Raw genomic sequence first — 14,235 nt, 5'->3', positions numbered from 1 at the left:
TAAAACATCTTAGAAGGCTAAACAGTAAAATGAAACAAGATAATATTAAAATCCAATTCAAAGGACACTATTAAATTGTCTATTCCTCAGACCCCCTCCATCTACATTAGGAATCCATAGGTTTATCACATAAGTGACTAGATTATTTAATATACCTACAAATGGTGAGTGCCAGGAACATAGTAGTCCTCAGTAAAAAGTTGTTTTGAAATTAATACATACTTTTGGAATTTTTAAGTAAGCTCTACTATATAGGATTCAATTTATAACTGTTCCTCAGAAGAGACTTAACCAGTTCCAAAGAGGGGGAAATAGTCTCAAAACATACTGGTTTACTCAATTGCTTTTTTTTTTTTTTTTTTAATCCTTTGGCAAACTTATGCAATTTCCTTTTTCTTGTCATTGATTTCCCTATACTATCAAAAATGATGCTTTCTTTACTATTTCAAACTAATCATAAAATTGCTAAAAAACTAAAATTCAATTTGCCACATTACTGTTAATTTGAATAATGGCTGAATAAAACACGGGAAACGCTGAAGCAGCATTGATTTCTAAAACATCTTGCACTTTCCTCCTCCATCCCTGTAAAGTAAAGCGCGGATGCTACGCACAATTACACAAGAAAATCAAGAAAGCCATTACATTCAGCATTTTGTCATGATCATTGTTACCATGGCAAAAAGTAGGCTTAGTTTAGCACAGCTGCTACAGGCGAGGTCCCCTGGCCTTTTGTAAAGCTGAGTAACATTATAATGCCAAATTCCATAGCCTGCCACTGTTTCTTTTCCAGGACAAGGCTGTTGTCTACAGATGCTACTGTCTCATTCCTTAATGCTCTGGCCCAATGTCATCTTATTTCTGTATTGTTCCTGGTGGTCAGTGACCAAAAAACGCAGTTAATCTAGGAAGGTTAACATTTGACATACCTCCTATCCTAAGAGGAAAAAAATGTGGGGTGTGACAACTTAGGCCTGCAACAATAGAAAAAAGTGAAGTTTCAATAATTGCTTTATATAGGAAATTAGCACTGTGCTGGAAATATTGCAGGCTTGGGAGTGAGAGAAATAAATGAAAGCCCATGGTAACCAGCTAACTGGAATATTATTTTCTTTCTTTGAGAATCAGCTTAGTTATTTGCAAAATGGGGGAAAAAAACTAACTTCCTTGTGAGGATTAACTGAAACAGTCTGCAGGACCTGGCACATGGTAGGTACTCAATAAAATAGTATTATCCTCACACTAGCTTTCTTAATTGCTCAGGTTATCATCTCTTCAAGAGTGTTGATAGAAGTTGGTAGATAAACTGTTTTCTACTGTTGGAAGGTAAATTATTTTCATCTTTCATATTTGGATATATTAGAGAGTTGAAGATAAATTATTTTTTGTGGTCTCACAGTAAGTACAAATTTCACATCAAAATGATAAAAATCCAGTGTTTATATCATAATGTGCACATCTTGTCATCCATATTTTAAGTGACACCAATATTATCACCATAAAATAGGGAATAGAGTATATATACTAATTGTGACCTTATGTGGAGATTTTTAGTTTTAAAAAATAAAGCAACATTATGAAAGCAGAGAAGTTTCAGTGATCTGAAATGAATACATTAATCAAGACCCTATATTTACTAGGGGAAAAAAAGGCTACTAGCATTTTTACCAGCTAAACAAAATATTTTCTCTAATGAGATTTCAGCTGAGTATCGTTTATCTTAAGAGAAAAAATAATGGGACCTTACCTATTCCAGTAGCTCCAAAACTGGTCATGCAGGTAGGCGTGGTGGCTACATTCATCACCAAATGAGGCTTTGCTTTCAATCCAGTGAATTATGTGCCCTTCTACAGCTAAGGGACAAAGCATTACTAATACATAGTGAGGGGAAGGGAAGATTGAAAATTCTGAACTCTGCACAGGCCTCTCTACGCTTCACGTTAATGAGCAGAGGGTTAGCCCTTACCTTCAACTATGGATATAATTATGAAACAACGCATTGTGCACGTTCATCACAAGGAACATTTATGCTACAGTCACATGCTTTTATTTTCATCACACTCTTCGAAACTCACTTCCCTAGTTCTGAGACTGCTGTTCTATAACTTGACAAGAGGCATGTCAAGCAGACCAAAGTGAGTCTGGCTATCCAACAGAACTGTTTTAAAAATTCTAAATTTGAAGAAATGAGGTGAAAATGGAAACCCATTTCTTACATATATGTAAAGTTTTTATGGCACAGATTCCTTCTGAACCTATTATTTTCTGCTACTTCAAAATCATCTTTTCCAACTATTTCACCCATACAGGTAAAGTATTATAAAGCTAATCTCTGGTGACATTTGCTAATCTTAACATATTAAAGGAATGGAAAAACATATCCCCTTTCCCTATAAACAAACAAATAAGTGAATTTAAGGACTTACCAACTGGAACCTGTAAAATAAAGTCTGGTGTTTTGTCATAACCCTTTGCACGAAGCTGATCTTCATCTACAGGAAGAACAAATATTATTACTTACAATAGTATTCCATTAACAAGACACCAACATAATTGCTTTTCTTTCTTAAATATGTGTAAAAATTACTAATGCAGTCATACATATCTTTCTTATGCATGCAATACTATGTCAGAGTAAATGATTTTCTTAATAAACCTGAAGCACAGATACAAAATGCTTCTTTGTTCCTTTTGCATTTTTATGTCTTTATTATAAACATCATTAATCCAAGCTGTCATAGAGCCACTTTTTTTTTGTAATTGAAAATACTCAAAACAAAAATATATACTTACAATTGAAAGAAAAGAATTTCACTACTATGACCATCAGTAGTCACTAATGTTATCAGCTAATACTGACAATTTACAACAAGGCCCAAGCACATTGGCCATTACAATTATGAAATAAATACATTCATTAAAGCCGATAAGAAAGTTTTGGTTCAACTAGCAAAACTATTCCTACACACAAGAAAAGGACAATGAGATTACTAGAAAGAATTAATTATCTGCTTAATTCCTCTGGCATGTCACTGTTTTGGGCATTTTATTAGCGTTTTACAACTAACAGTATGTAATTTTGAAAAGCAAACAAGCTTTAAGATTTTTTTTCCTAAGTCTGTTCAATTTCTTGATCCTTTGTAAACATCAATGATCCATTCAGAAGGAAGCAGGAAGACAGGAAGCTTGACAAAGTTGAAAAAACTCACAAGGTGTTTGATTAAAAAAAAAAAAAAAAAAGATCCTTCAATATTTTCTAAATGCTGTCCTTGACTTCTAATGGCATTACAATGTGATTTCAGAAATGGGGAGTTCTCCATTAGATTTTGGAGTGACCTGGTCATTCAATTCCAGACATGGCTTTCTGTCTTCACCCAACCTCAACTAATGGCCCAACCAAGTAACAAGGAAGGCTGTGTGGTCTCTTAACACCTACTGGGCTGTTGACATTGCCATGCATCCCATTCGCCTTCCTGCATCACCTTTGATTAAAATTAATGGCCCATTTCCAGTGTTGGGTAGCTTATTTCCAATCCATTTGTCAGCCCAAGACAGTGGTTTCATGGCCAATGTTCAGAAACACTGTTTTAGAACACTCTTGTGTATATCTTGAAAGGTCAGCATTTTAAACGTAAATAACCTTTTAATAACAAGACACATATTTAAGCAGATATTAAATTAAATTTTGTTAAAAGTGAAAATCTTTAACTATCCAGATTTTGAAGGACTGATACCAGAATTTGAAACAATTTTCCTTCCTTGAAATATACATATAAAAAAAACTGCAAGTAAACTGTTCAGATAATAAAACATAAAGTAATATCAATTTTAAAATAAGAGAAACTTGAAACTGGGCTATAGATGAATAAGATTAAAAAAAAAATCTGTTCTCTAACTGTACTTTGACCACAACAAGAAGAACATTAATGGAAAAGGCATTTATTAAAATAAGCTCCACTGCCTTGAGCTGATGTTTTAGATAGGTGATGAACAGTTTTAAAAGCTGGGTTGACATTAAAAAAGATAGATTAATATTTTATTAAAACTATCCTAGCTTGATCAACCTTTGCAGATGCTAAAATATGTTTCAGAAAGAAAAATGATTATGTTTCTGACAGCAGCTCAAAACAAAATTTCAAAGGTCACCAAGCAATCCAAATGTACACAGAGAAATCCCTTTAAAAGCAGATACACACTTCTCTTCACTGCACCAAAATTACTAATACAATACCTGCAATTTAAACTGCATGACTTGCTTAATGCGAAAACTTAAAAACCCAAGCCCTAAAATCTGAACACAGAACATCAAATGAGGCTAGGGAAATTTTCTATTATTTTGTGGAGAACTTCAAAATACCACTGGGCATATTCATTCCTCCCCTCTTCCACACACACGCATACACACACACATACCCCTTTTCTCCTTCCCTCTCACTTACTCAATATGAGCTTGATCAAACCAATAGTAATTGTACCCAAAGGACAGCATCTAGAAGTCTATGTCATCACCAGTAATATCAGACTTGTATTTTTTACAATAAGAGGTTATTCCAGGCATCTGAAACATTTCTTCCTTTATTTACTAAACTCTCACTGCCTTACATTACCTGTTTCAACCTTCATTGCTTTCTTTCATTTTAGTTTTCCTAAGAAAGGAGGAGGAAACAACTTGGCAAAGTTCAGAGGAGATAATAGAACAAGTACAGGAAGTCTACTTGTGAACAAGTGGCCTTGCTCACCTGCTCTAGGCCCCAGGAGAAGTTTCTATCACTGATCACGTCTTTGGAAGACTTTTAAGGTCAGCCCCAACAATATGGCCTGATTTCCTGGCCTCTGCCTTATGCTTCTTTCTTGATTCCTCAGACCCTTAAAGATTTCTTACCAGTAGTTCATTATCCAAACCATTGGGTATAGATTTTAAACTGGGCTGACATGCCAGGGTCTGACTCTGGGACCTTGAGGTCATGTACCTCAGTGATTAGTTCATGCTACTTCCCTTCATGCTTGTTCTGTTTGCTCCCTGTATGTTGTGCATGGGCCTGCCTTTCATATCCTGCACTTGATGCTGTTTCTCTGAGGACAGGAATCTTTCCTTTTCATTTTTTAACATCCTAGTCTCATCACCAGCATATTCTCTATTCACACTTAATGCTGAAAAAGGATAACTGAATAAAATATAAGTATATTAAGAATAACTGTGTTTTCTTCAAAGCTTTCCTAGACTGGCAATAATTTTCCTTCCTATTTAACTCCCTGTGCAGAGATAAAACAGAGAGGTACCAAATTTGGTCAAAGTTCATTTTATTTGATAATTCCTGCTGTTATTTTCTATCTTTGGTCCCTAATGTCTGAACCTAAGGTTCACCTCATTTGTAAAGGAGGGGACTGGGTGCCTTTTGTTAATAGTGATGGAAATCTCACTTTTATTTATTATTTTTTTTAAAGTCAGTGGGTCATCAACAACATTGGACTTATGCATTCCTTAAGGTCTGGGAAGAATTTCTCCACAAAACCCAAGCTGTGTCTGGTGCTATTGCTGGGCCAGATCTTTGGTCACTTTTCCAATTTCTTTTATGTCAACTAATCTGTTCAGATTTTTGTCTCTTCTATAGAAAGTTTCACAATTTATATTTTCTTTGAAAATCATGCATTTCATACAGGGTCTAGTAGTACTTTCATATATATTTGAGCTAAGTAATTAGTTTTGATTCTTTGAATTTCCCAACCAGAAATGAGATGTTTAAGTAATCTGTTGTTTTCTTCAAGAAAAAAAAAAGATCATGATTTAGAAAAAACATAAGAATAATACTAGCTAGAAGGGGGGGTGACTAGGTCAATAATACAGGAGAGAACTTTTAGTATAATTTCCTCACAAATCTATCTCCAAGTTCTGCATTATACCTTATTCAGTGAATTTAGCAGATATGAAGTAAGGCTCTTCTGGCTTAGGTATATTCTTTTTAAATCCAATATAATTTGTAACTACTAAGCTCATTAATGTCCTACTTCATGTGTTCACTAATAAAATAAATATAGAATATAATCACTTAAAAGCAGACTTCTTAGTCTCTAGGAAAAAAAATGTAGAGTTTTTAGATAATGGCTGTCTCATGAAGCACAGTATTTCTGAGCTAGTTAAGTCTTAGAGTTACTAGCCTAATATTCAGATTTATTCATAATAAAAGTGGCCTAAAGAAATTAAGTGACAAGACAGACTTCTCAAACTGTTAAAGATATAGGATAAGAGCCCATGTCAACCAAGCTACCATTTGTCTTGAGGATCACATACCACTCTTCATTATGCGACATATTTAAATTTGATCATGTATAATACTTATGAAGTATATGAGGATTCTTACTTTCCTCTTGTAAGAACAGTACACAGCCACCTGTCAGATATCAGACAATACCTGCTTGAAGAAGAGATGGACCAGATAATCTTGATTTCTAGCACTCCAATGATCCTCTCCCCAATATAACTTAAGAAAAAATTAATATAATTGCAGCCAAAGATATAAATTGATGTTAATTTAAAAAAATCTTTAAAATTACTATTATTTCAATTGTATAAAAACAACCCAGGTCTTTGTTTATTTTTAACTTGTCAGGCCTGTCATTAGGGGTTTGTTTTTAAAAAGGAATTGCACATGCATAAAGAACAATGTGAAAGTTTAATTTCTCTGGCCTTTGAATTACCTCTCCTCCAAATACCCAAAATATCCAAAGCAATTAAGTACTAATTACACAATTTCTTTTTATAAAATAAAGGACTGACTTTGAGTCAGAGAACAAAACACATCTGAAACTAGTTAACATATACTTAAGACTCATAAATAGCATGAGGACTATTAAGAAAAGGTTTTCGTTTATTTAGTTTTATTAAAAAAATTTAAGAAATATCGTTATTCCCAAAGAAACTGCAAAATTTCAGTTCACAACATTTGAAAATGAAAAGTAGCATTCTGATGTGCCTTTTCTCTATGAACTTGTCAAAAAGACTTAACATTCTAGATTAAAATATATTGATTAAAAAATCTTTTGAAGACCTCATGTATCTTTACTAAATTGAGGGAGGGCAAAAAATCACATATTAAGACAAATGAAAACTACTGTATATCTTTTTTAACTCTGGTATTTTGTTTTTTAGTGCTATTTTTCTCCAACACTGCCTTAGTCAATATATGGAGCAATCACCATTGTTCATATTTTTTGTCCCCTAAAAGTAATTTTCACAACTTTTTCTACATAATGTAAGAAATTAGCAAGGCTTCAGTAATAGCTGTTACTATGATATGTAAACCCCGTGCAAAGGCACAGGGAACAGATATATTGCATAGGGGGAGTGACAGTGCAGATAAATGAAATCTTAACAGAATCCAAAATTTCATTACAGCCATTAGTTTCAACCTCTTTCCCCAAAGCCTCTTATCAAAGCCACTAATAAGGACTACAACTGACTGGTCTGACCTTGTCCTTTGTTTATGTCTTTAGGGGACAATACTAGGGAAAATTGAAGTGCCCTAAAGATAGGAAACAAATGGGAGGTCAAGAAGCTGGAGCAGTAAGCAGTACAGAGAGGCTAGGTATGCTAGTCCCTGCTGCTTGGAACTGTGGAGAGGAAGTGCATGTGAATAACAATAAAAAAGTTTAAAAAAAAAAAAAACAGAAAAACCCAGCTTTTCTGTATTATACCATTTCACTCTAAATCCTTTTGGTTTAACACCAAAAATAAAGGGACAAATCAGCATGGTGGAGTAGAAAGATCCAGGATAGGACAGGTTGCTGGAAGGGGCAGTAGCTGTGATGCAAGTTTTTTCTAAATAAAACAAGGAGATCAGACTGAGGATAAGAGCTCTTTTCAGCTCCAAAATTCTGAGGAGGGATTCAATGTTAGCCTTTGTCTGCCCCAGTTCCACTGAGCTAGTCACTGATGTCAAAACCTTCTTCAGAGCTAGCTCCATCTGTCCTTAACCAATCTCCATGGAGAGAGACATATTAGCAGTTCTGAGACACAAAGAGGATTTTCTACACAGATGGACAGATTCACGTGCACATAGGTAAGTGTGCACACACATGTATAAACAGACCAAGTTCAATAATAGTAAGTGACTGGACCCCAAAGTAATTTGGCTATGGGGAGTGAAGCCCTAAACTGTAGTTAATTCACTGTAGGGAGAGTGAGGTTTTAAATGTTGCTGTCCTATTATATACAATCTGTCTGGCACTGCTACCCTACTATTACAATGTGATTCTGGTCAATAATGTGATACAACCACTCAGCTTCAGGAGCACACAGTTAACCTAGACTAGATGATCACAGTCCTCTTGGAGATTTATTATGAGGCAAAAGAGAACTGTCAACTTTTCCCTGGGATCATAAACTGTAAGGATTAAGCAAACTAGCAATAGCCAGTGACCTTGGATGCCTGAGAATGAAGCCAACACAGAAAAGTGCAGAACCTAAGAAAAAGAAAAGGTATGATATTGATGACATTGTTGTATTCTGAATTCTAGACATATCAGAAGCAAATTTCTCTATTTTGGACTTTCCAGGTGTCCAAATCAATTGAACCAATCAATTGGTGTGTGTGGGGGGGGAGGGAGGAAATAGGAGGGAGGGGAGAGAGGGAGAGGGAGAAATGGTTTGCCACTTATAACTAAAATGGTTCCAACAAATTATTAGTGATCAGGAAATCAGACGCTTAGCAGACCTAAGTTATCTAACCAAAGCAATGGTGAAGGAAGGGCTGTAGGCCAGGAGCAGGTAGAATACCATTTTAATTGCACATGATAACTTTCCTTCAAAGTTCCAGAGAGCATTTCATCTGCCAGCAGCAACAAGAAGTCTATGGTTCCCAGAGATCTCTCAGTCCCAGAGAGAGGCAATCACAAGTGAAACTGATAAGGAAAATAAGTAAGAGTCTCTCACCAAGACAATTTCTTCAGGTGGGAACAACATCCAAATTCCCCATATCTGTGCCCCTATTGCATGTTCTTATTAACAACTGCATGTATCCTAACAACAACAGAATGTTACTCTAAAAACCACATCTTATTTTTAATCTTCTGATAGATAAAAATTTAAACGACTAACTCCTTATGAAATACCCAACTATCTCAGTTCCCATCAACTCATATAATCAAATGTTTTCTTTCCAGCCTCTTATTCTATGCTGCTAACATCTGCATGTAAACAACCTTAGTATCCTAAATCTCCATTGCTCCTGCTGCTGTTCTTCACCTGAAGAATGTAATCCCGTTTGTCACATAATAATCACTTTCCCAACAGAGCACTGTTGTTTTAGGTAGTAGGGAATAAAGCAGAGGGACAGATGAACTCTTAGAAACAAAGATCCTAATTTCTTACAGCAAGGGACATTCTTCACTAAGCCTATTTGGCTTTACAGATTATACTGTCCTGGAGTCCCACAGAGTAATACATGAATGTTAGAAAAGCACCCATGTCAAAACGCTATTTCATCCAAACATGGTGGGGGTGTAGTGCAGGGATAAAGCCAAGGCCTCTCAGGTGTCACTCAAAATAATTGTTAGTGTCTACTAACAGGACAACATTCACTGGAAATAATAAAATATCTCTAGTGTCATCCTTATTAAGCCAAACTTAACAAGAATTTGCAGCAGACAGTGGCTATAGAAGTCATTAATAAAAGTCCCTCTGACCTGGAGGAATGCCAACCCATGGAGGATGAGTGGTTTATCTTCCCTCTTTGGTGTAAGTGTTTCATATTTTTTTCAACAGTGTGAACAGTTTCATCCTCTTATCATTGACACTATTGTCCTTTCCTCCTTTCCCTTTTTGTCCAACTTTCTTAAAAAAAACTCAGTGAAAACCAAGCCAAACCAAACAAAGAGAAGAGAAAACTAAAGAACCAACACAACACAGCAAAGTGTTAATTAATCATTGGAAAATTACAAATTAAAATATCTCCCTCAGTAGATAAAATATATTCTCTATTTTTTTTTTCATTTTTTTATTGGTTGTTCAAAATATTCTCTTATTTTTTTTCATTAGAAATGGAATGGCTCCTTAGCAGAGGTGATAAAATGATCACTATGCATATTGGTCAATTTAAAGTTTAAAAAGTGTTCTTTGTGCACCTAAAGCTCTTGACATCTTCTGAGACCTTAAATGCTGACCAATAAATGTTAATTCTAAATTAAATGTCCCTGGAGAGAACTACTGACATATACTGAAACTCATCTTAAACTTTCCTGGAAATTTCCATGTTTGATTCAACTGTTATTTATTTATTTATTTTTTAAATCCTTAGTAGTATCCACTCATAGCAAATACTTAAGAGATAGGTTAGCTCAATGCTAGAGGATCAAGCTAAAAAGTTCAATGTGCCATCCTGGAAGTAAATGGTGGCAGGAAGATCCTGATGAGAGAACAGCTCAATATGCACAATTTTATAACCATTTTAGTAAATATATTTCATGTGGCAGCAAATTTTCTTCATTTACAAAATGTAGCTAGTGATTTTTAATATCTACTCTTTCTTTCTAACGTTTAATAAAAGTAGTCTGACAAAAGTCATAAGTGCATTTACTTTCATTATGAAGAAAATCAGGTGAACAACAGCTAAATGAATTGCACCAGACAGGAATTGCACTCTCACTGGGACAGAAATGGTGAGAGCTTGCACAGCTATGAACATCTGGGACATAGGGTACTTAACAAAGACCATCTTCATATTAACTCGTATAGTTCCTAGCATGTAGACAGCACATTCAAAAAATGTTAGTTGAAAAGAATAAACAATGAATAAAAGAACTATGAGGACTTTCAGAAATTTCAAGAAATTATCTGTATTCATTTATTGGTAGCTTGTTTCCTTACTAGATCAAACCTCTGAGAAAGCCAGAACTTTATCTGACTTGTGTCTAGTGCCTACAATAGTGTGCCCAGTTCAGTGACTTATTTGCAGAGAGTGTGTGTGTGTTGGGGGGGGGGGGGGATAGTTCTTAGTTGGAAAAATTAAAGACTTTTTATTCAACTTTGAATTTAGTACAATATACCTATTTATCTAAGTATTAAATGGATACCTTTATAAGATAGATAGAATAAATCCACACGAATATACAGACATTTTCAATGATCAGGATACTGTCTTTTCTAGGTGTCTGGTTAAGGTTTGTGCCATAGCAACTCCTGACCACAGGACCACGAAACAAGGAAACTGCAGAAAGCAGTAAGACTAAAAAAAAAAGTGATTTTTTTTTCCTTTTCCCCTTCTATTGTCAAAAGAGGTTTGACAAAATATAATGGGTGGAAAATTTAGGTTTTAGGCAAAGTAATAATCCTTAAATTAAAAAGGATTAACATATAAAAAATATTTATCTTTTGAAAGTGGCAGGAGTTAGAAGTCAACAGAGAGAGGGAGATCGATTTTACTTTTGCTTGTCAAAGAATCAAAATAAAACTGGCAATATTTGCAGTATCTCTGCAACAAAATTCAAGGTGTATACATGTAAACAAGAAAGAATACTAGCTGAATTTAAAATGATAATGTATTTAAATTTACCTGACACAGTATTTAAAACAAATTAATCATTGGGAAGGGGCATTTAGAAGGTAAAAGAAAAACAATTTTGTACCAATATTTCACCCAAGGCTTTGAATTTTCATCTTTTAACCATAAATGAGCATGTGTTAGTTCAATACTATATTAAAATACTTAAGATGCACAGAATAAATTAATAACTATTTTGTAAGCTGATGAGGAAACACTTCAAAATTGCACTAGGGTTTCATGGTTTTGGCTAAACTAGAACCATTTATTCTTAAAGATCAGTTAAGTACCATTTTGGATATGCTTCCATAAAATAATTATCCCACAGCACTGAAGACTGCATGAAACCCATCAATTTCAACTCTAGGAGTCCTTCCTGAACTTATATGCACATAGCAATAACTCTTTGACCACCATACTTTCATACTGCCCGTCAGCCATGGTGAATCCAAGCTAACACACCAAATTCAGGTAAGTTGAGAAACTAGAACTAAATTAGGGCCACAACTAAGCCCTTTGCTCTTTCTCCTAGGTGGGGTCTGCTGATTCTCAAGAGCACAGAAGTCAGGTTAAATAAAGAAACGAGGCTTTGGGCTTGACTGGCCACAGGCAAACAAGTGACACCAAGAGATTACCACCAAGGCAACCTTGGTTGTTTTGCTCAGTAACTCCAAGCAACCTCAGTTCTATTTTAAAGTGCTTTTTCATCAGCATACAATATCAATTTATTCTATACATATTAAATGCTATAATGTAGTAGTAAGCTAACATTTATGGTCAAAACATGAAGATTCAAAAATCTGTGTGAAATATGACTGCTTAGTTAGTGGCTTAAAACAAAACACTAGATTTGGCCATGTCCATACTAGCCACTACCTAATGATCAATGTGGTCAGACATTTTATAATACTACCAGAATTCTATAGTTCTGAAATAATCTTATGATATGTCATGGCCAACCATTACAACTAGTTCAGAGCCATTTTATATTTTGTTATGTTTTTAAAAGATAATTTCTTTCCAACTTACTTTATTTCCATAGGCCAACCAATACAATTGCCTTTCTTACACAAAGAAAAAAAAACTTGTCGCTTATACATAATGAAATTTAATGTAGTAAGCAGAGACACCACTTTCCTAATCAACTTTCTTTAACCCCAACTAGAGAACATTTATGATATCTCTCAATTTCAACTTATCAACAATCCTATAACAATTTCAAGTCAATTCTCCAGTTTATTAATAAGAATACTAAACAGTAAGATTTACAGTAAATTTACTGAAGGATTATACTAAACATCCTTTCCTAATCTGACCTAAGACAATGCATTTGACTTTCCTAGGCACAAAATGTATTGTCCACTTCAGAACAAAAATTAAGTAATCCATTTGTTCTTCATTATTTGATCCTAAAAACTACATTATGAAGATGCTTCAATATTTACACAGGTTTATATAGAATAAATTTCTATAATAATATGATTTGTATAGATCCTTTGCATTTAAAATGGAGAATTTAAATTACCCCATTTAGAATGGAAAAGAGGAATTAATCAATTGTAGGGTGCTTATGGGTTTCCATAATCAGTGATTACATTATGTCCTTTAAGGCTTAATTTTTTACTGCTTAAAAGATATTGAAAAAAATAACAATCTGTAATAATATTTCTATACTGACACACAAACACATGCATACATGTAAGATTTTAGAAAATCATACTAAATCTATGATGACAATGTTTGACATAAAATAATAAAAGCTTAATATTCTGCTTTCAAATAAAAGGGACTACCCTATTCCATACATGACACACACTCATACCTAACATGAATTTCTCTAACGGTTCTTTTTAATATATAAAGTATTTTATAGACAATATTTCTTTTGTTTCTCTCATAAGGCCTAGATTACGGTTAATATCTCATGGCACCAAAAGTAATACTGCAACAGATATTAAAGCATTTTTCAGCCACTTATTCTATAAAATATTAATTGTAAGCCTGTGCATGTACTGTTTATATAGGGGATTAGGTAACTGAGTTCCTGCTCAGTTCTAAATCAATAAAAGATAACATGCAGAGCATCAATCATCATTCTCTCTTCCTTTAGTACATAATAACTGCAGGTGGAAGATTTTAAAAATATGTATTTAAGCACTCATGGAGCTATTACAAACTAGAGAGGATGTGAGAAATACTTACCTAGGAAGGACAGGTTTTTCTCTAGAAGCAAGTCTCTCAGCATTACTTCATGCTCATGACCAATGGCACTGGGAAGTTTTAGTTAAAGAGGATAACATAGGCCGATTTATTCCATTGGGAAAATGCTAATACCAGGTACATACTTTGAGATGGAATGAAGAAGAGAGGTAATTGTAACAATTTCCATCTGTAGCCCACATCTCTGAGGAATGATATTTCTTCTTATTTACCCCCCCATTTAAATGATCCAAAGGAATTTTTCTGTTTTTATATTTTGGCAATGATTTATAAGTGGGTATAATTTTAAATTCTTTTAAAAAGAGGGAAAATCATTTAACATGTCCATTAGTCTGTGTTATTCCTCACTTCAATTTAGAACACATTAATTAAGCACTTACTTAGTACAGTTAAGAATATTAACCTGGTTTTCCCCAAAAATGGTTCCAATCTTACTGTGCTCTGTAAATCTAAGAATTCACATGTGTCACACTAAGCCAGC

At 34.3% G+C, this 14,235-nt stretch overlaps 1 protein-coding gene across 2 annotated transcripts in view; it reads right to left on the bottom strand.

Moving 5' to 3' along the window:
• The window catches only part of Cdin1 (CDAN1 interacting nuclease 1), a 226,479-nt gene that overhangs the window by 95,533 nt on the left and 116,711 nt on the right, over positions 1 to 14,235 (bottom strand). For both annotated transcript variants that reach the window (XM_076848474.2, XM_076848475.2), the window contains 3 exons: positions 13,737 to 13,804; positions 2,427 to 2,492; positions 1,748 to 1,853 (listed from right to left, as the gene is read on the bottom strand). In XM_076848474.2, coding sequence (XP_076704589.1) covers positions 1,748 to 1,853; positions 2,427 to 2,492; positions 13,737 to 13,804 — 240 coding nt within the window. The remainder of the gene's footprint in view (positions 1 to 1,747; positions 1,854 to 2,426; positions 2,493 to 13,736; positions 13,805 to 14,235) is intronic.

The sequence above is a fragment of the Callospermophilus lateralis genome, chromosome 3 (genome assembly GCF_048772815.1).
Source record: "Callospermophilus lateralis isolate mCalLat2 chromosome 3, mCalLat2.hap1, whole genome shotgun sequence".
In the NCBI taxonomy this organism is placed as follows: domain Eukaryota; kingdom Metazoa; phylum Chordata; class Mammalia; order Rodentia; family Sciuridae; genus Callospermophilus; species Callospermophilus lateralis.
The sequence above is the reverse complement of the archived record's forward strand: the minus strand, read 5'-3'. Positions and strand labels throughout refer to the sequence as shown.